Genomic DNA, 27,556 nt, shown 5'->3' with positions numbered 1-27,556 from the left:
AAATGAGTGTGTATGATGACTGTGGCATGAATAAAAGATTATTTCATAACAGTATGCTGTAAGGATATCCACCAGCCAGAAGTTGACACCAGATGGCAATAAAAGCTCCACAGGTTCCAAATGGAATTTTATGGAGAATCAATACTCACAGGAAAACCCTTTACCTACCTCATAAATGCAAGGTACCCCTCTCATGCAAAGAATCTTTTAGCTTTGTTTCCTAACAGTTTAATAGTAATTAAAAATCAAGTTCATTATAACAGTTTAGAGTTCCCAAGACTTGTGTGAACATACCAGCTGAAGACACATGAAGATGGAAATTATTCTAAAAGTTTTCACATATCGCCATGAGACTTTCACATATTATAAACTGTTTGCTGCATGAGGTCCAATATTTTAATTTTGAAATGGCTAAATTTCAACTCACCACACAGAGGAGATACTGAGTTGCACACAGGCACAACAAACGGACTGCTACACATCTGAGCACTTTTGGCAAAAAGGCTTTGTTCATGACCAGACACAGTGCTCATTTGTGAGAGACCTGTGATTGCATTAAGATGTGTCTGTGGGTGTGTGTATTTTTTACGTTAGAAGAAGGCGCTTTGGCCAAAAACTCACATGTATAGCAGTATTTTTGGTATGCATATCTGGAAATCAACAGCTCATCCATGCGGTATCATCAATCTATCCTTTTCTTAATATAACTGGTATTCCATCCTGAATTATCCAGTGTTCAATTTTAATTTTGAGAGTCCTTTTGCACTGCAGTGCATTTTTGATTAACCAGAAAGAATACTTGTGATGAAATCATCTTGGGTGTTCAGTGTAGAATTACACATTAAGAACTGAGATGGCACTGACAGTTGTCAACACTAGTTCACAACTCAGGCAGCCACGGGTACTGAGAAGGATATAGGCAGCACTTAATAAAACAGTCGGATTTTTGTGATGGGTGAGAGCTGGGACCATGTAGTGTGTACTTTTACTGAGAAGCAATACAGCACCATTTGCAAGGTGTATATAACTATGTAACATTGCTAGGATGACCATTTCATTAACAATTACTTATCAAGTCATGAGCTTTCAGTGGTACCCCTTTATATTTCCAATGAGTAATTTTAATTGTGTAAAATTGGCAAGGTAATCAATAAGAAACAAATTCTACAAGGCTATACTTTTATTGACTCAGTAAAATTCTTATAATTATCACAGACATCTGAATAAAACAAATGTGGGAATAAGTTGTAAGTGACCTACTGTCAGATATGTGTTGTTCAAAATAGTCAGTCAACTGGCTTTCAGTGCTTACTAAATGAAATATTAAACTCTGAAGACTTCAAGAATACAAAAACATTTTTCCCACTGCATCCAAAATTTAAATCTTTCTCAAAAGCTTTGAAAAAATAAGACAATTTGGTATGATTATTGTTTCAGGGGGCCAAACACAGATAATAGCATGGCTACAACATATTACAACAATCATGGCTAAAATACTGAAAAACAGTATTTGCTTAGCTTAGTAAAGGTCACACAAAACAACAATGTATCAGGTAAACTCAAAAAGAAAAAAAAAAGAATCTACTGAGTACATTGAAGTACGCCCTACATTGGGTGTCAAAATGTAGTAAATTAGGATAGGGATATGACATCACATGGGCATTATGTAAATCAAATCAAATTCCTGAACACCATAAATTTAGTAAATTGGGAATAGGATCTGCAAATACCATTGATTAAAATATGAGATGTTAGTTATTACATTAACATTCATTCATACGCACTGAAACACAAATGCTACAAGCTATCAGCTCTCACAGGGCTCAGAGTAGATACATACTTTTTGTTCCATACATATACATATACAGTGAGGAGAACCTCACAGATGTGGACTACTGCAGAGAAAAAACACATAGATGATTTCTTATGGACTGTCACAACAGTCTCAATAAATCTGAAGGAGAATATTATTCCACATGCTGTATTTAAAATTGCATTGAGGAATAGTGCAACTCCTGTAAATGTACTTCAGTTTAACAGTATCACCTCTTCAGTGGAAAGAAAATAACGAGCAACAGCAATGTTAATAATTTAATAGTGCAAAGCTATTTCCTGGGTGGTTACACCAACTTGGAAAAAAATTTCCTGAGAATTTCAGGTGCAAGGAGGATGATTGCATCAATACACTGCTGACAAAGTAATGGTAAGAGAAGAAGATGGGGTAGGGGAGGCAGTGGCAGAATGCTACAATAATGTCTTTTCCTATCTCCCAACTGCACTATATTCCAGCCACAAGCAGTAGTTTAACTAAGTTTTAAACATCACTAATTTATATGGGATACTATTCATATAAGTAACACACTTTCAGATATTAGGTAATTTGAAATTTGCAATTTATAAAATTCAATTTCAATGCTACATTAAAATGGAGAACTCCTTGGGATTTTATAACATTCCTGAAATTTCCGGAGTTTTTCCTGGTAAAATCTACATAGGTACTCCACAAGCCACCATAGGATCCATGGCAGAGGGTACCCTGCACCAATACTTGTCATTTCCTTTCCTGTTCCACTCCTGTTCCACACTTACTTCTTAGCAGTTTAATTAAAACATTTAAAATGTGGAAACAAATATCATTATTGGAAGACTCTGAGGCAGCATATTTCCAGAGAGCACCCACAGCAGTTGAACAAAATCGTACTTCATGTTACAAATAATGAACCTTCATGCTCCTATCAGTGCTAAATATGTGACAAGAGTTTTACTTGGAAAAGAAATTTAGAACTCCACCAACTGAGGTGTACAAGCTTGTGAAGACATTAATACAGGTTAGAGATGTTGCTATATTTGAAGAATCACTGCAAAAAGCACTCCAGAAGCTCTATAGTGATACACATACATCCAAATTCAGTTATTATTTGAAGACCTACTATGAAAAAAATGCTAACTGTTGGGCATAATGAAGCAGCAGAAGAGGTTGAAGTGTATTATACACACATTGGAAGCAGAGTCAAAAAAGTGTTGGATTGATTGTTTCCAAGCCCCACCATCAATGAAGTGTGAAATCTGAAGATCTGAAGTTCTCTAGTGAATGTCAATTTTTGAAGTGGAAAGAGAAATTGAACATACTGCACAATCCTGAGTCGTCAAACACCACGGCATTTTAAGTTAGTTGATGATTGCTCAACCTGTAAGTATGTTTGCCATCATTCAAGTCAGGTTCTCTCCAAAGTTGAAGATATGAGACACCTCAAAATGGCAGGTAGTAAAATTGATGGAAAGTGCCCTGCAGAGATGAAAGTCCTCTATAAGGAAAAAAAGTGCCTTGTTAATTTTGTGTCCACTCATGCTGGACATGATCTAGACCTAAGTCATTTGAATCTGACTCCACAAGAGCATAGTTGCAGACATTGCTGTTTGAATCCTGTTTCCCATTGTTCATGGCAAAATTTAATCAACAGTGCAGGATTTCAACTCAGAGAGAGTATATCTCGCAACATTGCAGGACTTGCATAACATTAGAGCTTCTTATTATTTGGCTTCAAAGTCAGTCAGACATCGACACGATGCCATCAGCGTAGAAGCTTGGGTACAAGAAGTTCAGGAAAGTGATAATGCGTGTGTATTATTTTATAAGCCTCAAGAAATAATCACTAACCAGCATGCGAAATTGAGAAGTGAGGATTTCATGTTAGTAATAATGAACACTGCACAAGATGAATTATTGGCAAAGTATGGAAATGATTATATTTGTGTTGATGGGACTGCTGGTCTAAATGGCTATGATTTTGAACTTACCACAATACTAGTACTGGGTGATAAGAGACAAGAATTTCCATGCGCTTTCCTCATTTCTAACAGAGATGACAGTGATGTATTAAATATATTTTTCAACTATATAAAGTCTCAGGTTGGACAGATTTGCCCCAAGGTATTTATGTCAGATCTGGCAGAATCCTACAGTATTACTTGGAATGGAGCAATTGGGTCTCCTACAAAGAGACTTGAATGGCACCTGGCATGTGAATAGAGCATGGACGAACAACATTAATAGTAAAGTTCTACATAAGGACCAGAGAACTGAGGTGTACAAGCTTGTGAAGACATTAATACAGGTAAGAGATGTTGCTATATTTGAAGAATCACTGCAAAAAGCACTCCAGAAGCTCTATAGTGATAAAGATACATCCAAATTCAGTTATTATTTGAGGACCTACTATGAAAAATATGTTAACTGTTGGGCATATTGTCACATGAAAGCTGGACTCAATACAAACATGCACCTGGAGAGTATGCACAAGGCTTTAAAATATGTACGTGCTAATGCAAAGCAAGTGAAAAGACTGGACAAAGGTATATCTGCACTGATGTCATTTGTAACCACAAAGCTGTTTGATGGGCTTACTGTTATCATGAGAGGAAAGGTAACTATTACAATAAAATACACTTGTGCTAGGCACAAGTCTGTTTTAATGGATGACTTCATTACTAAGGTAGACAGTGGTTGGGAAGTACCTTCTTCAAAATCAAACGATATCTTCCTTGTGAAGGACAATGACATTCACTGCAAGTGTAAATTAGTATGCAGTAAATGCGAAGTGCGCATTCATCAGTATTCTTGCACATGCATTGATTATAGTATTAAATTAAATATATGTAAGCACATTCATATTGTTTGCCAAACAGAAAAGAAGAGCAGAGGTGAGATTCCATGGCAAAATCATGTACTGTCAGATGCACTTGTTGTTGATGCTGAAGATTTGTCTGTGATTGATGAGAGGGAAGCAAGTTGGGCACAAGTAAGCACAAATACTAGCTGCAACACCCCAGAAACATTGTCAGATGAAAATAAGAAGACTGTCTCAATGTTTCCGGAAGTCATTGCTGGCATGTCAACTGCTAAAGTTCAGCTAGCCAAAAATTGGCGATGATGTTGAAGGTAAATGTAGGTGCTGTTAGAACCCATCATCAGCCCTTTCATCAGCGCAGAAAGGAGTTGCAAGAGGAAACTTGTGCCACAGAGGAGGTCGTTTTTGACAAAGAAGAGGAAATCACTACACCACATACCTATGACTGTTCCTGATGAAGAAAAAAGCCATAGATATTGAAAACACTTCTTGGTGAAGGTTTGTACCACTAATTAGCAACCATTTCATGGCAATATTTTACAAAAGGCGTTCAAAAAGTTTTGCGCAGATGTGTCTAATTTTTTTATTTTTTGCAGGAGGAGAATGAAATTTTTTGTGAACATGCTTGGAACATTTAGCTATACAGTGAGCCTATTCAATGTAGCCTCCATCAGCTGTGTTGTATCTGACCCAATGTTCTTTCCATGATGTAAATGCACTTTGGTAAAATTCTGGGGATTGAATTTTACACCAATGCTTGACACAGGAAATAAGGTCTTTCTCACTATCAAATGTTTTACCGTGCAGGTGGGTCTTCAGATGACCAAAGAGGTAAAAATAAGACAGAGCCAAGTCCGGATTGTAGGGAGGATGAGGAACAGTTTTCCAACCCATTTTCCTGACTTTCTCCTGCGTCATATGGGCTTTATGGGGTTTGGCATTGTCATGGTGTAGTCTGATGAGCTGACCCTGAAGCTGTGGTCTGTTGGTCTTGGTGGCATGTTGCAGCTTGTCAAATGACCAACAGTAACCATCCTGGTTAATGGTGGAGCCAGGTTCCAAAAAGTCAATGAAAATGACACCACACTGATCCCAGAAGAAGGAGGCCATCACCTTCCGGTCTGCTGTTCGTGAAAGTCTTGGTTTCTTCTTCTGAGGGGAATACAGATGATGCCACTCCATGGATAGGGTTTTGCTCTCAGGTCCAGACAAAAACAAGCATGTTTCATCCTGGGTAATGACACCGTCAAAACACTGTTTCCACTCTTCAGTAAAGGTCTTCATAAGACCCTTGCACACATTCTTCCTCACAGTTTTCATTTCTCTTGTCAGTAATCTAGGCACCCAACGTGCACAGATTTTTCTGTACCCTAGTGACTGTAGCAGTGATACTGCACTACCCAATGACAAATGATTCATTTCAGCAACCAATCGTGTCATCACACGTATGTCATTTTCGATAATTTGATCAATGTTCTGCTTATTCACATCACTCACTGCCGTTGATGGTCTACCGGATCGTGGATTGTCCAGTAGAGAGAAATCACCTTCTTTAAATCTCTGCAACCACCACTGGATACTGCTGCAACCCACTGTGTCCTCCCCATATACAGGGTGCAACTTCCTGTGGATCAATGTGGCAGAGTCATCGCTGGTCTTGAAGAGGCACTCTATCACCAACCATTGTCGCAACCTGAAATCCACTTCACAGTCCATTATGGCTCAACTGTAAATAAAAGAAAATACTTGTATATAACAACTCATAGCTAAAAGTTCCAAGTATGTTCATAAAAAATTTCATTCTCCTCCTGCACAAAATAAAAAAATTATAGACAACTGTGCAAAACTTTTTGAACGCCCTTTGTAATACCTGAAATGCTCATGTGCCTCCATTCTGGTGCAGTAAGATCTACACCAGTATATATGTACATTGTCTTCCAAGTAGCCATTAACATTCTCTTAAAGTTTGATTTATAATTTATTTTTAGTGCTCAACAATGATGCTGATGGCACCATTTCGATGTCTGACTGACTTTGAAGCCAAATTATAAGAAGCTACAATGTTGTGCAGGTCTTTCAATGTTGTGAGATGTACACCATCTGAATTTGAGTCCTGCACTGTTGCTCGAATTTTCTCAAGAACAATAGGAAAGGGGATTCCCACAGCAATGTCTGCAGCTATGCTCTCACATTCTTGTGGTGTCGGATTCAAATGACTTAAGTCTAGATCATGTCCAACATAAGTTGACACAAAATTAACAAGGTATCTCTGCAGGGCACTTTCCATCAATTTTGTTACTGCCTACCATTTTTAAGTGTCTCTTCCCTTCATCTTTGGAGACTAACTGAGCTGAATGATGTTAAACATACTTACAGGGTGAGTAATCAGCAACAAACTTAATGCCACAGTGTTCCATGAATCTGAATTGTGTAGTGTGTTCAATTTCTTCTTTCCACTCAAAAAATTCACCTTCACTAGAGAACGCCAGATCTCCAGATTTCACACGTATTTGATGAGCGGCTTGGAAATGTTCGCTCCAACACTTTTTTGACCCAGCTTCAAATGTGCACATCATACACATCAACCTCCTCTGCTGCTTCATTATGCCATGACTGTCTTGTGGTGTTGGTGGTGTTTTACATTTCTTTTCAGAGTAAAACTCTTGTCTCGTATGTAGCACTGATAGGAACATGAAGGTTCAATATTTGTAACATGAGATACAATTTCGTTCAACTGATGTGGGTGCACTCTGGAAATATGCCACCTCAGATTCCTCCAATAACTGTATTCGTTTCAGCAAGTTTCACACTTAAAAGCACTCATTTTAAATGTTTTAATTACACAAACTGCTAAGAAGTACTGCTAGTGTAAGGAACCGTGGTAAAACACATGGACTACAAAAAAGCAGGGAACAAGCATATTCTCACTCTACAAAAAGTGATGAACATATAGATGCACTACAGAGATCATATTGATGTGCTAAACGGGATGATGACGGAAGATCGTATCGATGTGGTACATGGGACGACGATCAAAGATCATATCGATATGCTACACGGCATGGACAAAGACTTTACACACACACTTGGTTGGTGTGGAGGGGGTAAATGGGCAGGACTTGGGCAATTTCCAGGGTTGTCGCTAACATTTCCTCTCAAAATGAACTTAATGTAAACAGTTGTAATGTCATGCTCATCCCACACAGTTTGGTGTTATGAAGTATTTCATGGTCTTCTTCCTAAAGCCTTTGGCACGTTTTGATGTTGATCTGTTCTTATTAGTCAAAATTACAAAAATTTAATGAAAGTCTAAAACAATGAAAAATTCCCGGATTGTTAGAAAAATCCTGCGTTTTCCCCAGTTTTCTCCCAGATAAAAAAATTCCTGGGTTTTTCCTGGATCTTCTGGTTTTCCTGGAGCATATACACCCTGTATTTGTATGTTGTCAGGAACTTTTAGTTTTACATCAAAAAATACACTACAACCTTCAGACACTGCAAGTTGTTTGTTTAATACGCATTTGTGCCAGACCTCTTTATTGTTAAGCAGCCCTCTGAATTATGCGTGAAACAGTCTTGCAAGCATCAGTCGTAAATGTTTGTGTGGTTTTACCAGTTAGCCCCAGTACAAATAAGGCACTTGAACTACTAAAAGCCAAATACAACATGTAAAGAAAACCTACATATCTCAAAGGGGAAGGTATTGAGGGAGATATGACTAATACTCAAAACTATGCACTGGAGTAGCATCTAAAGTTAACCTTAAACAAAATTTTAATTGGATATAAAATATAAAATGCAGATTCCTCTTCCTCAAGCTCCTTGTATAATGTGTGAAATTCCCCCTTCTCTACCGTGTAATAAGATTTAGTGAAACACACACACTGTGTGTTTTGTTTTGCATTTGTGTCTCTCTTCTCTAATATAAAAGCTATTCCTGCAAACTGCAAACAATTTGATCCCAATAAATGTCATTTTTGTGCAAATATGGACTCCAGCATCCACACATATCATCTACTGCATTGTTTATAGGCACTTTGTGTGTAAAAACAGTTGAAAATAATCTTGTTAAGATTGCAGCCCCACAAAAAGAACAGTTGAGGACTTGAAGTGACATTATGTGCCATGACATGATGGTGTCATGATGTACAGTGTGATTGGCCTTCAATGTTAAAATTATTATGAATGTCATCTTCAGTATAAGACATAAAGTAGTTTACCGACCAATTTATACTAAGGAATACAGAATCTTCCAAAAAATTTGTTAACAACAAGAGAATATTTTTATAACATTTTGAAAAATGTGAAGTTATTTTCAGTTTTTAACATTGAGTTACCATTACTATAACTTCATTAAATCCCATCACTAGTGCACCAGGTGCATTTTCTTCTTTGCAAACATACAGCATATTATGCTGAGTTATAAATCCGATAACACAGTCCTGCTGAGGTGGACAAGTTTGTTTGTCAAGTTTGTGTGGTAAACCACTTCTTTCTGATAGCTGATAGACTAATGATCTGACAGTGGGATGTTTCTTTGCTGACTAAAACTTTTGCTCTACTCTGAATTCTGGTATGCTACCAGCTGATCTTTTTTTCTGCAGGGAATACATTTTTAAATTTCCCATCTGATTTGTCAACTCTGTAGTCTGAATTATTCTTAGCTTTACAAATGTATCTTCCCAATATTCCTTTGGATACGTTAGACTCCTTATAGGCATTTCAGAAGATCAAATGGCTGAAACTACCATGTACAATGATTTTATATCCAACTGCTATCTATCAGTCTTTCTAATGTAAGTTCAAACCATCTGAAAAAGGAAGAAAAAAGAGAAATATGTAGTTTGAAACATATTTGCATCAAAAAACAAAGGGGCAGAAGTGGACAAGAAGGCACTTAGCTGAGGACGCAAAAGTCATAACCACTTATACTGTGTTGATAAATGTAATACATATTGTAAATAAGATTTCATTAGTTTTGAGTTATGAAAAGAAGTAGAGTAGGCCATATCGGAAAAACAGTGCATTCAGTATTCCCAAAAACCAAACTTTTTTATTCTTGTTATTATGACATGCCTTATCATTTTAGTTTCTCATTATTATAATACCCCATATCCAATTTGATGTACGGCAATGGTATTTAGATTGTAAGTAACCACCATAATTTACGGTTGCCCTTAAAGATATAAAAGAAAGTTCAATTTCCATAAGTAGGCCGTATGGGGTACAGTTACCATAGTTACAAAAGATATTCTGTATGGTCCTGAATTAAAATTTAGAACTTTCTAAATATTCCAGGTAAAATATTTTGTTTAAATTTGAATATACTGCATTTTTGTATCAAACAAAATTGTTTCTCTTACGTAAATTGAAAGTGGAGGTGGGAGAAAGGAGAGAAAAGGGAAAGAACTATTGATGTCAGCTGCATTGGGACTGTACACCAAACCAAACCAGCGGTGATGAGTGAAAATGTGTGCTAGACTGGGATTCGAACCTAGGATTTCCTACTTACTAGGCAATTGCGTTAATCACTGTGCCACTCGGACACAGTGTTTATTGCAGCTGCATAGTCTATCTCAGTGATGCTAGATCGGAATATGGGTCGCCCAAGTGGTGTACCAAAACAGTCCAGACAATTGCGATAACCATTATGTCCAGGTGGCACAGTAGGTAACACAGCTGCCAAGTAAGCAAGAGATTCCAGGTTCAAATCCCAGTCCAACGCACATTTTCATTCATAGCCATTGATTTGGCATACAGTCCCGATGGAGCTGACATCAACAGTTCTGTCCCTTTCCTTTGCTTTCTCCCCCTCCACCTTCAGTTTACAAAATATGTGTCACAGCTGCGGGTTCCTCATGGTGTCTGTTCTTTTCAGCATGGTTGAAAGAGAAGACAGCATGCACTGATATAAATTTTGTTTCTGGTGAAGTTAACAATGTTTTTGGAATGCAATGAAAACTATTTATTTAGTGGTTAATAAATAAATTTTGCACAATTTATGCAAAATTGTAAGTTTACCTTTAAATTCTGTATCTCGTTTCTCATGCAATGAAATTTATATGGTGACCAAGTTGTAATTTTACATTTTCACACTGTAACTTACAAAAACGCTTTTGTGGAAAACAAGAAAATTTGGAAAATGTATAGCTCTAAAATGCTTCCACACACCATGTACTTGCATAAATGTCTTAAATCACATACTTTGTGACTGATACCAGAAAAAATCCTACTGATGAGAAAGTGGTACAGTAGGGTTCAGTTGACCAAAACCCGTCCTCTTGGCTTCTTACAACACTAACATAACACAATTTTCGCTGTGATTATGTATGTCTTTCTTTATAAAATCAGTTTTATATGTGTTTGCTACCAAATGTAATTAATATTTTTGTCACATGTTCTACTTACTGTAAGCTGTTCAATACACTTACATATGCATTCTGGTTGAAATACTTTCCAGCATACTGTTTTGACAATGTTGAGTAAATTTTGGTGAGTTATACACCTCCTGATAACAAAGATCTTATTTATGATCACTGTCCCATAATGCACAAAATTCAAGAAGATCTAAAATTAACAAAATGGGCTACATTTGCATTTCTTTTCTTCTAACAGCTGACCAAATATATTTTCATGTTTCACAAACAACCCAAAGAAAGTTTATCTAACAATATTCAGCAGTTTTCCCACTAAAGTTTGGTCATAGTAATTAATGCTAGTCTGGCGTATGGAAAATTATCTGCAGATGTCTCCATCATTGGGTTTTTTCAGAATATTTTGCAAGTTTACCTACTGTCTGTATTGATGACAACCTATAATTCTTTTATGTTCTGCTTTCAACCTATGATCTTCTTAATTCTGTATTTATTCAAAATGACAATGTTTTTTTATTATTTCATAACTTTCACAGCATTATTTCTTTGATTTTGTTGTTTTCACTCCCATTTTAAACCTGTTGCAAATGCTATGTGTATATGCATGTATACATTATGCATGAAGTTTAGGCTGTTTAGAAATTGTTACATAACATTTGTCTTTGCTTATGTTGACAAGTTTCTGGAACTCTGGTACTGTTAGTGCAGACAATTATATTATCATATTTGGATCTTACAGAACTGTTTACTGTTATTTCATATACAACTTCATGCAAGACACATACTAGTTTATAGTTGGTAATATCTGAACTGTATAGTTTGCAGACAGATTAAAACCAGTACCCTGAGTAGTGTATAATACTGCCAGCTAGTAGAACCAGAGAAGTTTGCAATACATCAAGGTATGCTTAGGTGTACACCTCATGTCACAATATTTGTGCATGTAATTTTATGTTACGGAGAGAAGGTGGTGGGACCGATGACCATAGCAGTCTGGTCCCTTTAATCCCCCAAACCAACCAACCAGAGAAGGTGGTAATCTTGAGTTATCTGAAAATCAGTCAGGGACATTGCAAGTACCACCACAGAAACAAGGACTAGAGTATCAAATTGAGATTTTTTTTATATATATATATATATATATATATATATATATATAACCTCCTCCCGAACAGGCCATGAAGGCCCAATGGTACTGAATGGCCGCCGTGTCATCCTCAGACAACAGGCGTCACTGGATGAGGATATGGACGGGCATGTGCTCAGCACACTGTTCTCCCAGTTGTATGTCAGTTTCTGAGACTGGAACTGCTATTTCTCAATCAAGTAGCTCCTCAGTTTTCCTCACAATGGCTGAGTGCACCCCGCTTGCCAACAGCACTCGGCAGACCGGATGGTCACCCATCCAAGTGCTAGTCCAGCCCAACAGCACTTAACTTCCGTGATCCGGCAGGAACCGGTGTTGCACTGCAGCAAGTCTGTTGGTAATTGAGATATTAGTTTTTTTCCAAATTACATTAAATTTATTGCCTGAATCACTCTGAAGGGAACAGTTCAGTGTATATTCTGTAGACTGGTTCTGCACACATAGCACGTAATTGATATAAGTAAGTGTCAACAGAATACAATTATATGTAATATTAATTTATGAATCTGATGGTAGTGGGTATACATATTGTAAAGAATTAATTGGACATAACAGAAAATTTCTCATGCCATAATAATAATGTATGGTCATTTCAATAAGGGTATGTCAGTCATAGTCATTAAAAATTACTGGAATTACTTCTATAGGTGCAACTGTATTGTACAGGACCTGACCATTAAACCAGAGGTATGAGCCAACTTAAGGAACAACATTATGATTTTAAAAACCTTTCTAAATGATTCCCATTAACTTGATTATGATAGCCCAGCCTTAAAAATGAAAGGTAAATTATGGATTGTGAAAGAAATTTCAGCAATTAATGTGACACAACTTTGCTGTTGAAAATTATTTAACAAAATTGAGTTAGTGACTTAATAAATGTTTATTTTTTCCAGTTTTGATAATACATGTATTTGTGTTCTGGCTACTTTGATATATGCTAAGACATGAAAAAATTTCTGTTAACATATACTATGCACCATTTGTGTACAATTTTATATTGTAATGTGTAACTAATTTCTTTCTTCTTTTACTGCGAAATCTACAGTCCATTTATTCATCTCTGATGTAAAATGTGTCCACAGTAGGCTAAGCATTCAGATTGCTTTCTAAATGTCTTCAGTCAAGTTGCTCATGTCTCAAATTTTAAAATAATGTGAGATGCAGAGTTACCTCTGCTAAAAATCAGGCCATTGTTACACATTTAACAGGAGAATGCCACTGATGACCTATTCTAAAGTACTGTATTACTTATTACAGTATAAAAATAAGTCTGCTGAGTATCAATTTTCACATGTCTTCCAATTTAATGTCCTATTTATATTATTCAATTGGTGAGCTTCAGTACATTCCAGATAAAATACTTTTTCTACCAGTACATACATATCGATAAGACAAAGCCACAATTACCTACTAGGGAAGGCTATGTTGAGGGATCAATAGATGATAGTCTTCCCCCTAAGATCTTGTATGCTAAAAGGTTACACCCATTATTTTCATTAGTGTCCTCACCACTGACTGTCAGTAACCTTATTCATTATTGCACATAAATGAATCTGCTGCAAGCATATATACTAGAAAATAAATGGTTTCGAATTGAGACTTGCAGGACACCCTATGTTTTATGTACATACTTCAATTACAGTTTACTTCTACAATTCTTGATTTTAACAATGTGTCACCTAATTCTCACTCATTTACTAAATATGATGTAAGCAACACTGTAGACTATCTATAAATGACTGATGAAGAGTCACTGAAGTTAATCATTCATCAGCAAGTGAATGATATTTTTGTGAAATAAATAAGTAGATTTTACTGTTGTTATCACAGATATCGCAATGCAGAAAATCAATACGTTAATACTAAGGACTGGATAGCTTCAAATGTATGATAAATATTTTTAAGAAATGGTCAGCAAATGATTGCTATTTTTGTGAAATAAATAAGTAGATTTTCCTGTTGTTACCACAGATATCGCAGTGCAGATAATTAATACATTAATACTAAGGACTAGATAGCTTCAAATTTGTGATAAATATTTAAAAAAATCATCAAGCTTGTGAATGTAATATATCACCAACTGTTTTCCAAATATGTATATTGTTGTATTGTTTAGAACAGTAATGGGTCGTTAACAGGAACATAGTTACTCATGGCAATAAATGTTTATTCATACAATGGAAATTTCAGGTAGGAATATCATTGTAAATACTTATCCATTAAGAGATATTCTATGATATCCTAAAATAACATATTTTTTCATTTATAATGATATCATATTTGATAACTTTGGTCATTATCAAATAATATATCTTTCAAAAAATGTACAGATAGCCAGAAGGCATTCATGATATGAAGTTTTAAACATGGCTACGTGGTAAGCGACCATTTACAAATTAAAATTAAAGCAATTACAGCCTTTGATTGTAAAAATTAAGTCTTTTGATCTGGTTTAAGCACTTCGATGAGTGAGTTCATCAAAAATTAAACATTAAAACTGCTGTGTCACATATAAAATAAATATCAAGCAATAAAACTTTACTTACAATTTTTAAAAAAAAAAACAATACATTGAAGGCAAGCTACTATGGGCTGCTCACACATGTCAAGCCACAGGTAGCAACAGACTGAATGTTTAATTTCTGATAAAGGCACTCATAGAAGTGCTGAAATTGATTAAAATTTAAAACCTGATGTGACTTAAGCTCTTACATAATTTCAGCTGATTATACATATGTACAATGAAAATAAATGAAACTCTTATTTAATTTCTCAACAAATAAACCAAACCTACAAATGATATCATACTAAAGGACTCACTTGATAATACTTGTGAAAGGACTGTCTCATTTCAGCAAAACATTTTCGAAACTGCTTGTAAATTTTTCCAGTTAATTGCAATATTTTTACTACTGAGCTAAAGACAGAGTTACAGATCTCATTTGTGCACAAAACATAACATTCTGAAATTTGGCTCATTGTTTGTTGTGAGTATGTGTATGTTGCTCCAACTGGTAAACATAATTTAGTATTTCTGTTGGTACTTGCACAAACGAAAAAACCCATGTAACTTGGAAGACAATTAAGGAACTTGGATTCACATTTTCAATTACTTTGCTGTGCATTATATAGATTCAGTAGTCATGATCTCCTAATTATTACATAACATATCAGAGAAATGAAGTACAGAAAAGGATCAGTAAGCTCAAAATTAATTTTGGTTCTCCATACCATAGATCAAGTGTCATGTAAGGATGTGAAAAAACTCATTTTCATCTACAGTAATTGTAATAAACATGTCAATGTAGTACACAATAGAAAACTCTTATTCTATCTATGCCATGCACTGTTAAATAATATAACACAGAGTATGTAGAACATATTGATGCTATTAACAATACATTCTTAAAAATTCACCAATGGGATAGAAAGAGTTTCCAACAAATGAACTGCTCATACATCTCCACTCTGTTCCTTACTAATACCTAAACTTTTTATTGTTGTAGCCAACTTAATGATTCTGTGTAATAGAAGGTTTTTATGTTGACTATTTTTCTTCATTGTAATTATTCTGTGAACTGAACTTTTGACTGGGGAAGGGTGACTGATTTTATCAAGGAAGAAACTTACAATAATGAGAAGAAGCTGTTAGTTCATCCATTTGTTTGACAATGAATTTACAGAATATAGCTGAATTCACATGAGAACTAATTCGTGCAAGACACCTTAGCAATTGGAAAACTATAGATGACGTTAGAGATGTTCCCCAAAATATGTTAATGTATGGCATTATGGAATGATATAAGGGAAAGTATTAAACATTTGTTTTAGTTTTAGGTCTTTTACATGTAATTATTGCTTTTGTGAATAAAAACTAGTTCAGAAACATTAATATTTATGTGGAATACTCCTCCAATATAAGTTTACCATGAGCGTGTAATTCCAAGAACCCAACATTTCTATCTGTACTTATTCATGGTGTACAGTTGTAAGGACATCTCTTATAGATTCGGAAGTGAATAAGTGAGTATTTTTTACTTTTATGGCAATGAAATGGTCACAAAACATTTACACTGATAAGCCAAAACATTATGGCTACCTGCTTAATAGCTTGTTTGTCCATCTTTGGAATGAAATACATCACTGATTCTGTGTATCAGGGATCCTACAGTTTGTTAGTAGGTTTGTGGAAGCATATGGCATTAGATGTCTACACAAAGGTCATGTAATTTGCATAAATAACAGGCTGCTGATTTGTGTACGCTGTGATGACACCTGATAGTGACCCAGATGTGTTCCATAGCAACTACATCAGGTAAATTTGTTTATCGAGACATCAACATGTGTTCACTATAATGCTCCTCAAACCACAGTAGCATGATTCTAGCTCTGAGACAAGAACAATTATACTGATGAAACATGACATCACCATCAGAGAAGACATCAAACATGAAAGGATACAGGTAGTTTGCAGCTGTCAGCTTGTCTTCAATTACTACCACAGGTCCCATGCAAGCACTGGAGAATGTCTCCCATAGCATAAAACTGCTCACACCAACCTGCGTCCATGGCTTTCAGCTGAAATTCGCCACTATGGTGGCATTTGTGGAGACAACCAGTGAACTAGTGTAGCAAAAATGTGATGCACCCAAAAAGCCTACACACTTGTATTGAACAATGATTGAATCCTGATGGTCCTGTGACCACTGCAATTGTAATCAATGTTGTTGAGTCAAGATGTGAACTCATAGGTGTGACCTGCTGCAGAGCTCCACATTCCACAATGTATGCTGAATGTTGTGCTCTGAAACAGTTGTGCATGCAGTTGTTCTCTTTCAGCTGAGATGCCACACATCACCATCTATCCTACTTTACAGAGCAGCCAAGCTTCCGAACTCCACATTGTGTGAGTAGTCATGGGTGTCCTACCATTTAGCACCGCATGGTAGTTTCATTGTTGTGCTACCTCTTTTCGTAGATGGTCACGTAGCAGATGAGTATTTGACCAGTTTCAAGATACTCATTCTGAGGCTCTGTGTAGTAATGATTCGCCCTTTTACAGTGTTTCTTATCTCAATGGATTTCCAAATTTGCACCCTATATCTTCACCATGGTAATCGCCCATTTGAGTCTGTTCCTTCATTTGTGTCTTTATTACTGCATTAATTTTCTTTAACATGATTGGCAGTGGTCACAATGTTTGGGCTTATCAGTGCATTTAGCTCATGGACATTTTGTTAGCAAACAATGGAAAATCTAATATGGAATAATGACAATATTATGAAAAGGACAGACTGGTAGTCACCACGTAGCAGAGATGTTGAGTTGCAGACACACACAACAATAAGACTGCTAAAGAAATAGGCTTTAGGCTAAAACGCCTTCTTCTGAATTAGGCAACATATACAGACACATTCACACTAATGCAACTCACAAACACACAACCTCTGTTTCCAGCTGCTGAGACCAGAGATGGTGGTCATGTGTGTCTAATTCAGAAGAAAGCATTTAGCCAAAAGCTTACTTGTTTAGCAGTATTTTTGTTGTGCCTGTCTGCAAGTTAAATCTCCACTATGCAGTAAGTAGCAATCTGTCCTTTTCATGGTATTGACATTTTGTTTATTATTATTTCTGAAATGATACTTGTTTTAGAATCTGTCTTGATATTTGTGTCATCTGTAAATAAAATAAACTTAATATATGGCATGATGTCATTAAAACACACAGAAACAATATCATTGAAGGAACCATGCAGAGCAAAACAGGGTGTCCCAAGAGTAATCGTTAATATTCAGGGATGTGATAGGAATGTTCATATGCTCTATTCTGAATAGTTTCTGAGATAGAACATACTTAATGAAGATTTATTTTTTAACTAGTGGTGTACATATACATGTCTTACCCACCCAACCACTTTGACATTTTATTCTGCCCTAATCTACCTCATTTTTTTCAACCTGTTTGCTTGGAATGTCTTTCTGCCATTAATCTAGCCCACAGAACATAGAGTTTTCCATGGTGCATTATGAATGAAGTAGTATGAGGGAATGAGTGCATCAACAGGAAGCATCAGTTAACTGTGATTTACACATGCTGACCAAAATGCCACACAGACAAAGTAATGAAGAACATGCAGGTATGGTATATATTTATGGCTTCTGCAATGGTAGCACTCATGCTTCTGTCAAACAATGCCATTGGCACCTTTAACATGTCAAATTCCTGATTGTAGATTGTTTACAAGAGTTTTCCACACATTGTGTGAAACAGGTATTCTTTCAAGTTCCCAACCTGTACAAAAATAGCAACATATTGTTGAAATGGTGAAGTGTAGTCCTACTACCAGCACACAGCACTTTTTGCATGAGTAAATGTTTCACAAATAGGTATGGGGTGAACACTGAATGTGGAGAATTTGTATTAGTTTTGTATATAGTGTGTCCACAATCTCCACATTCGTGACAATGCTACAGGACTTGAATTTTGTCACTGGTTAAATGCCGGTAACCATACGCTTCCATTAATATTATTCACTGATGAGGCCATGTTTAGACATAACAAAATCCCCAACACATGTAATATTCATCAACGCTCCCAGGACAATCCACATGCTACTCTGTAAACCCATTTCCAAGTTCATTTTTTTATCAACGTTTGGTGCAGCATGATCAGTAACATATTTGTAGGTGAAAGAGGACAGAATTACTTGCACTTTTTTCTTTGAAAGTTCGTTTATTGAACACCCTGAGCACTGCAATGTACATGCAGCATCACAGAGCTCTTTCACATTTTACCAAACATGTGAGGGAACATCTCAACTGCAATTACTCTAATTGCTAGACTGGTCATAGTAGTACAATTAACTGACCACCAAGATCACACCACCTCATGCAATAAGATTTTTGTTGACAGGTTGGATGAAGTCTGAGGTGTGTGAACACATGAGATGAACTGCTTGGTCACATCATGGACCCCGCTGTCCTCATTATAGAATCAGGAGAGGCACTCAGACAAGCAACACAACATCTTCTCCCAAGAGCGCACAAATGCTTTGAAGGTGACAGTGGGATATTTGAACATTTATTGTGAACTGTACAACAACCCTAACTACAAGTGTACAATAATTCTTACATATGCATGTGTTAAATACACTTTTGTAAAATGCATGTTGCAATGTTTACTAGCTCTTGTACATATGAACTTTTGCAAATCTGACAATGTATTGAGTAATAAACTAAATAAATAATAATGTAAATTAATTGTGCTCTGTCTAGGAATCTGTTTGGAATAGGACTTATGTCTATATCACATTTTGGGCTTGAGACGATCATTTTTTTGTATCCCTGAATACTGAGCATTCTTCCTGTGGCATCATGTATAGTTAATAACTTACCAGTCAGGGGAGGAATATATCATTAATTTTCATTAAATAATCTGTCTCCATTTATTTGGCTGTATATGAACTGTGTTAAAAATATGATTTCAATGTGTTAAAATAGGATGGTTGAGACTAAAGACTCAACGAAAGTCAGGAACAATGACTTCAGATGAATTCCATAATCCATAGTGAATCCTGTTGAACTTTGCCCTGAATATGTTTTAAAAAATCCAGTTAGATAGCAAAAAGTGTGGCAATTTGTAGCTGATTACCATTTGTCAGATGAGTACAGCAGAAATGTTAACATTCCATTATCATATGTCAGTCTTAATCATGATACTTTAGAGACTGGAAGACACTCTGTAAGGAAAGTGTAGCTATGAAATACTTCCAGATGAAAATTTGAATGGGAGACAATCTTCAGCAAATAACATATGCACTACAGGTAGAAGCAGACACAGGTGGAACACACAACCAAGCAGCATACACCAGAAAGAATTTCAGTCGAGTTCTTCTGAGATGGAAGAAACTTTCCCCTGGCTGTGTGTGTGTGTGTGTGTGTGTGTGTGTGTTGACCACTTATCGATTTGTGCTACGAAAATGTATTAATTTAGTGTATCCCACAATAAATAATAATTTTTTTTACAGAAGTAACTATATGAAAGGCTACTAAAAAACGTATAGTATGGGCACATAATAAAAGACTTTCCTTTATACACTTTGTAAAATAAAACTGATGTCTGCATTGCAGTTCTTGTTATCAGTGAGATTAAAAGTTATGGTTATGGACAATATTTGTTTCCTATTGCGGTGTATGGGACGACATATGTGTTCATAATGTTAAATTGCATTTTGTATTAAATCCACAAAACCATGCTTTTATTAGATTATATATAGTTTATGTTTGATTAATATTTTAATTTTAACTCTTCAGAATAGTATTATGTGTATGGACATGGATGATGGGGTACTGTGAGGCATTTAATACGACTTTCCAGGCACAGAATATCATCCTTCATCAGATACAAGTTTCTGAAAAAGTCTGTAAGGCTCATACGTCTCCTGTATCACTGATGTCTGTTGTCTACAGGACTATCTCAAGAGAGTGAATCTGACTCTGGCCACTCAAACCATCTAGAACAATTAGTTGATAAACAACATTTGTAATAGTTTAAAGAAATTTGCTTACAACACTTATGAAAGTGGAAATGTGATGCTGTTTATTCCACCATGTCACTTCATGACATTAATAACAGAATTAAAGTCCCACCCTCTGTCATTTATATTTGCTTATTGTCTTGACACCAGAGATGAAAATGACACTACTACTAGATGTAAACTATTTGAAACATTCATCCTGTCCATTTAAAATTGTGTTTAAATATAACCCATGAGTGGCAAGAAGTCATCATAGCAAAGGCACATGTTCCATATTCCTGCACTGTCAACATCTGATGCTATGTTCTGTCCCTAAAGCTACATTTCATGTAGCCATATGGACGACTGTGTACACTGCAGTATTTAAGTCACAATACCATTTTCAATTTAGGCATGTTCACATGCAAATTCATAGCACTTAGAGGTTTCTCTGAATTGAATGTGAGAGCCTCATTGTCTTTCTTATGTGGGGTGAAAATAATCCTGTAGCTGCTACAATGAAATATGGGGAAACACCACAGTTTTTCTACAAAAACTGTGTGTGTGTATGTGTGTGTGTGTGTGTGTCTGTGTGTGTGTGTGTGTGTGTGTGTGTGTGTGTGTGTGTGTGGACGTCTTAAGAACAAATAAACAAGTAACAGAAATTGTGATTCTTGTATGATCATATTTTTATGGTAATAGGAAAGACACCGTCATCAAATCTGATGAAATTTACCATGGAAAATAACACAGAATACCAATGAAGTGATTTTTCAAATGAAAACATGGTTTAGGATGAGAGAACGGGTACCAATTTTGTGGAAGGAATATTAAGCCAGAGAGCTCATGTTCCAGATATTGCAACAGACAGACTCCTGACTAGAGATAAACAGAACATTTCTATTATATCTAAATCAAATAGACATGTGACAATGCAAGTAGCTAACCATTAAGACAAAAAGGGTGGGAACTCTTTGGTTTCATTGATATACTTACTTCAAAGTACTTTCCATTTTCTATCTCCAATCCCCATCCGTGTCCTCCATGCTTGTTACTTTGAGATTCCAACACCAGGTCAAACGTAACTGTGCCAAACGTAACTGTGCATTCACACTAAAGATAGAGGATATTGCCTAATGAGCTGAATCAGTTACACGAATTCGTGTGTCTGTTCTTTCCAACATGCATGGTATCAATAATAGATTCTGAGAATGGGTTACTTTATTTATACAAAAAGAGTGACAGTTATAATTCAATTTCTATGGGTCAAAAAGACTAGCGGTGCAAAAAGAAATTTAAAAAAGTAGTTACACTACAATGGTTGAAAGTTCTGCTACTGCTTACCGATTTTGACTTGTTTTGCGAAAACTAACCTCTTTAATAAAGCAAACGCATTGTGTATTATTCTGAACCAAGTTTAAGAACTTAAATCAAAGCACTAGTTCATAATTCTGCCACTCCCCTCCCCCCTCTGCCATAATTTTTGTTATTACTTGAATGTGGAAATAAACAGTGACCAAGCAGATTTTCTTCTTCTGGAAGGCTAAAAAGTATTGAAATGTGCCCTGTTTTGGCTTAGCATAACAACAGATAGGCCACCTCTGTAAGCAAACATACATCAACATTTTTTCTCAGCATTGAGGGAACCCTCCATGAGACCCATCCTTAATAATCCAGCATATCAAAAACTGCATTTCCAATTTCCATCCATCCTCAGTGTCCCACTACATAGAACCTCCCATTTTAACCCATAAATGCATGTCTATAAGTCCACATGTTATGTTATGCACAGACTACACCATTGCCAAATGGAGCCAATGCTCTCCCACCTATGCCAGCCAACACAGCTTCTGCTGATGCTACATTACCATTGAAATGACACTCCCAGGTCTACAAGAATCATCCTCCACAAATATTCATTCAGCCCTGGAGCTCCACTCCCACTGGCAAAGTTTGATGACCACTTTTTGGTTGTATCTTGGCTCGAGGTCGCAAACAGCACTTGAATGCCTGCATCTGGATAATGTGGCAAGGTAGTGACTTTTCAGAAGGGTTATTTTATTCATAAAAAAGGGTACACACAAAAAATTGAATTCCTAGGGGGGAAAACCTCCACAACAGTTTTGTTATTTCTACGCTCCATAAAAAAAGCAAACATACTATACATTATTGGGTGCAAGACTGAAAATGTAAATTGGAAAGTTGAAATAAACAGTGCTTCAGCACACTATTTCTTCTACAAAGCTAAAAGGTATTTCTGAAATGTGCTGTGATTTAACTTGACTATGTCTGACAGACCCCCCACAATATGCACCATATACAACAGTATTTCTCAGTGAGTAACAAAGCTAACTGCATTTCCAGTTTCCCTGCTTTCCTGCAATATGGACCCTCCCATTTATATCCACAAATATTTGTCTATGTGCACTCATGTGACATTATGAACGGGCTCTGTATGGTCTGCTTCACAACCACCTTATAATTCTTTACCCAAATTTGACTCATAGTACCCACACAGTGAAGATATTAAGTAACAATAAATCCACCAAGGTTACCATTCAGAATGTAAAGCTAGCCTACTTCCTCCTGATGGAAAATGATGTTGGCTACTCCTACTACTGTCATCTAACACATATGTGGCTGTCTGCTGTGACCTTACCAACCAACACCACTGCCTGATAAGAGTCGAACCCCTCCCAACAATGCAACTCTGGATGAAGTCTTAGATTATACATCACCAGAGAAAGAACACTCCACTGTGTTTGACTCGCATACTTATTTCGAAATACTTTCATTTTCTGCCTCATTACCTTACATTTAGGTGCTTCATGTGTACGTTTTTTATGTGTGAAATGCATCTCATCAATAATATAATAAATTTTTTTTTTCTTGTTGCAGTTCTTATTTAATTGTGGATTATTGTTCCTTCAAGTAGTGATACTGAAGAACACAATGAAAGATGATCCAAACATTAAAAGAATGGTTACCTCACCAGCTGCTGTGGATGCCATCTCATCAGAATAGTTCTTGCATGCAATAAATTAAGAATACCATTCCAATGTCCAGTCAAATTTCAGAGAAGTGCCAAGTAATTCACATGATGGCACCTCACAATCAGTTCAATAACAAGCTGCATTGTGTCTTCCATGCCATGTGGAAACAATGTGTATTTGATTATTTAATTGTGTAGAGCTTATGCTTTAAGAGGATTTGTGTGTAATCATGTATGTTGATACCAAAGAAAGCACACTGACATTTAAAGACGATTACAGACAAAAAGATGTCGTACAGAAAGCCACTTCCAAAAATTATTTGAATAAATGTTTGAGATGTGTTGCTCTGAGTGTCAAGTATAAGGCAAAGTCTCTAGTCACAACACTTTAAAGAATAAGATAAGTCTCAAAGTAGGATAACACAGAAGAAGAAGCCTACAAATTTATGGGAGTGCATATGAAAACTGTAGAGGTATATTCCTGGAATGGCAACTTAGTAGGCCAACAACTGAGGGTCCTCACATCTGAACAAAAGGATAGATGGGATAAGTGGAGCTCCTCAACAAACCATGGTAACTGGAATTAAAATGAAGGAAATCAAAGATTCCAAAATTACAACACTCAGAAACACAGCCTCTGCTTTACTGGATTTTGAGGTCTATGGCATTACTGAATTTTCTGAGTACTAGGATATTAATCTGTATACAATACTTTTTTATTCAAGTTGTGTAGCAAATTGTTATAAAATAAAGTCAGTTAACCATCATAGAACAGCTAAGAACCTCCTTTAAATACTTCTCAGTTTTGGGAATAATCACTGACATACTTTGCACAACACTGTAAAAAAAATAGTTGAAACTGGCATACTAGCTGCTAGTTTCGGTTCGGTTGTTTGGGGGGAAGAGACCAGACAGCGAGGTCATCGGTTTCATCGGATTAGGGAAGGACGGGGAAGGAAGTCGGCCATGCCCTTTCAAAGGAATTAATGACATGCACAGACTCCATGAGGCATCCTTTACAAACAAATTATAAGGGTCTGTGCCCGGTTTTGGACTGTAGCGCCTGTGGCAATGAGGATCTTAATAAATAAGAAACCAACCAAGGATTCAACTGAGCACATAAAGCTTACCCACTTGCTCCACATGGAAAATACTGTGTGCCACCCTACTAACTGTCACCATACACATATTTTCCAATGTGCTGTGGCTGACCAACCTACTGAATTGTCAAACAGAGCCAACATTCTTTCCCCAAGTCAGTAAACGCAGCCTCTATTGATCAATCATCAAAACTGAAATGACACACTCAGGCCAGTATGCAACAGGCCTGTAAGAATCTTACTGCTTAAGTATCCATTTGGCACTGGAGCACTCCTTCTAGCAGCAAAGTTCAATGACAGCTCTTTGAGTGCATCTTGGCTAATGACCACAAACAGCTCTCGAATACCTAATTTTGGATAAGGCATTAAGAAAGTGATTTCTAAGACAGGGTTACTTTACCCATTCAAAAGGGTATACATTTGAAATTAAATTCCTAGTCATGCAAACAAGAAATAAATTACACTACTGCAGTTAATCATTCTGCAACTGTTTCGTTATTTCTAACCTCTTTAATCAAGTAAACATATTATTTAGTGCAAGATTAAAAATCAAAATTGAAGCACTGGTTCATAATTCTACCATCCTCCTCTCCCCCCATGATTTGCGTTCCTCTTACAATATTGAAATAAATAGTGTACCAGCACACTATTTCTTCCACAAAACTAAAAATCATTTCTCAAATGTGCCATGATTCAACCTGAGACTATATATGTCAAACCACTATGGTATACAATATATATGACACTATTTTTCAGTGAGTAATGGTGGTACCAATTTTTCTTAATCTAGCATATGAAAAACTGTATTTCCAATTTCCACATTGTCCTGCCACATGTGCCCTCCCACCTTTTATCCACAAATATCTCTCTATGTACACTGATGAGACATTATGCACACACTCCAAACAGTCAGCTTCACAACCACCTTATACAGGTATGTACTGGTTTTTGAGCATAGTATCCACACAATGAAGATATTAACCTACAGCGAACCCACCAAGGTTTCCTTCAAGAACATAAGTCCACGATGGAAAACGCTGTGGGTCACTCCGCTACTATCAGTCAGCACCTATGTGGCAGTGTGCTGTGGCTGACAGTCCAACACCATTGCCAGACAATGCCGACTCTCTTCTACCTACATCAGTGGAAATGGTTTAGATGATGCTAGGTCATCAGAGAAGAAACACTCAAAGGACACACAGTCTGTTCCACCAACACTACTTCCAATATATGTCAATCCTGCATGAATCACCTGACACAAATATCAGTTTGTCAACAATGACCTACTCTATGGGGGCAGAGAGTGAGGGGGGGGGGGTGAGGGTACGTGATGTAACACAAATACTCAGCCATTCAAAAAACTATGTCTTTCTTATGAGTGATAGATTTACTTTTGAGTACTTTCTGCTTCCTGCCTCATTAATCTGTACATACTGGCTAAACATGTATGCTTTTGTGTGTGACGTATGTTATCATTAATATAATAAATTGTTTTTCCTTACTGCACTATGTCTTCTGTGCCATGTGGAAACCATGTGTGTTTCATTGTGTAGTGTGCTGAGCTTAGGCTATAAGGCAATTTGTATGTAATTGTCTGTTGACTCGAAAGAAAGAACAATGCAATTTATACATGATTACAGAAAATAAAAGTTTGAGGAGGGATACCCTGAGCATCAAGTATTGGTTGCAGACTCCAATCATAGCACTTTAAAGAATAAGATAAGTCTCCCAATAGGATAACACAGAAGAAGAAGTGTACAAAGTCATGGCAAGTGCATGTGAAAACTGTGGATGTATTTTCCTGGTACAGCAAATTAATATCACAACAACTGAGAATCCTGACAACTGAACAAAAGAAAAGATGGGATAGGTAGAGCACCTCAACAAACGATGCTACTAACAATTGAATTTAAGGACACTGATGATGCAAAAACTACAAAATTAAGAAACACAGTCTCCGTTGTAGTGGATTGTGAGGCCTATGTCATGACCAAATTTTTGAGGACTAGGGTGTTAATCAGTTTACAGTCTTTTTTATTTAAGTTGTGTAACAAATTATTATGAAATAAAACTTGAATGGCATACTAAAAAGTCAATGAATCTTCACAGAGAGATTCAGATCCTCCTTTAAATATTTGTGAGTTTTAGGAATAATCAACAAGCTATGTATGTAATATTGAAATAAATGCTTCAAAATGCTTCACTAGTTGCTGGTTGCCAGGTAACAAAATGTTACTGCCAGCCTTACTGCTGCTGCTTCTTGAGCAGAATATCTAATATTTCACTTTGACCTCCTTCTGAAATTTGGCATGTCACCATCACATTTTGTTTTTCTTACCTCTCTTATTTAGATAATGTTCTACACATAGTCACCTTGTGATTTCTTTTCTTTTGTCTTTTCAATGAAATAAACACAGCACAGTCCCCTGAGGAAAGAATGGGATGCACACGAGACAATGAAGCCAGGTGAGGACATGAGAAAGGACATGCTACACATGTCCTTCGTCCTGATGTTTGGGTGTGTGCTTCTGTTCCTGGGTGTCTGTGATAGCATGTAAGGAAATAGGTATTGAGTAGACATGCCACAAGGCCAATGTGCTTTGATAATTGTGTAATCTGAGAAACATTTGCATTCAACTAGTTTTACAAAGTTAAGTTACTGGAAACAATCATCTTCCGTATTCTAGGATTATATCCAGCCTCTAGTTTCTGAAGAAACAGTGTATGAACCTACCATTAAGAAAGTGTGGATTCATCAGTTACCTTTAGAGGTTAAGAGTGTTGCAGATGCAAGTAA

At 36.4% G+C, this 27,556-nt stretch overlaps 1 protein-coding gene across 1 annotated transcript; it reads left to right on the top strand.

Moving 5' to 3' along the window:
* The first annotated feature begins 2,959 nt into the window (after nt 1-2,959).
* On the top strand, nt 2,960-4,931 carry LOC124556102. The gene is made up of 4 exons (XM_047130126.1): nt 2,960-3,057; nt 3,216-3,415; nt 3,462-3,910; nt 3,954-4,931. The coding sequence occupies exons 1-4, from the start codon at nt 2,960-2,962 to the stop codon at nt 4,929-4,931; spliced, it is 1,725 nt and encodes a 574-aa protein (XP_046986082.1).
* Nucleotides 4,932-27,556: the final 22,625 nt, after the last annotated feature.

This window comes from Schistocerca americana, chromosome X (genome assembly GCF_021461395.2).
Source record: "Schistocerca americana isolate TAMUIC-IGC-003095 chromosome X, iqSchAmer2.1, whole genome shotgun sequence".
Taxonomy (NCBI): domain Eukaryota; kingdom Metazoa; phylum Arthropoda; class Insecta; order Orthoptera; family Acrididae; genus Schistocerca; species Schistocerca americana.
This window is presented reverse-complemented; position numbering and strand designations above follow the sequence as displayed.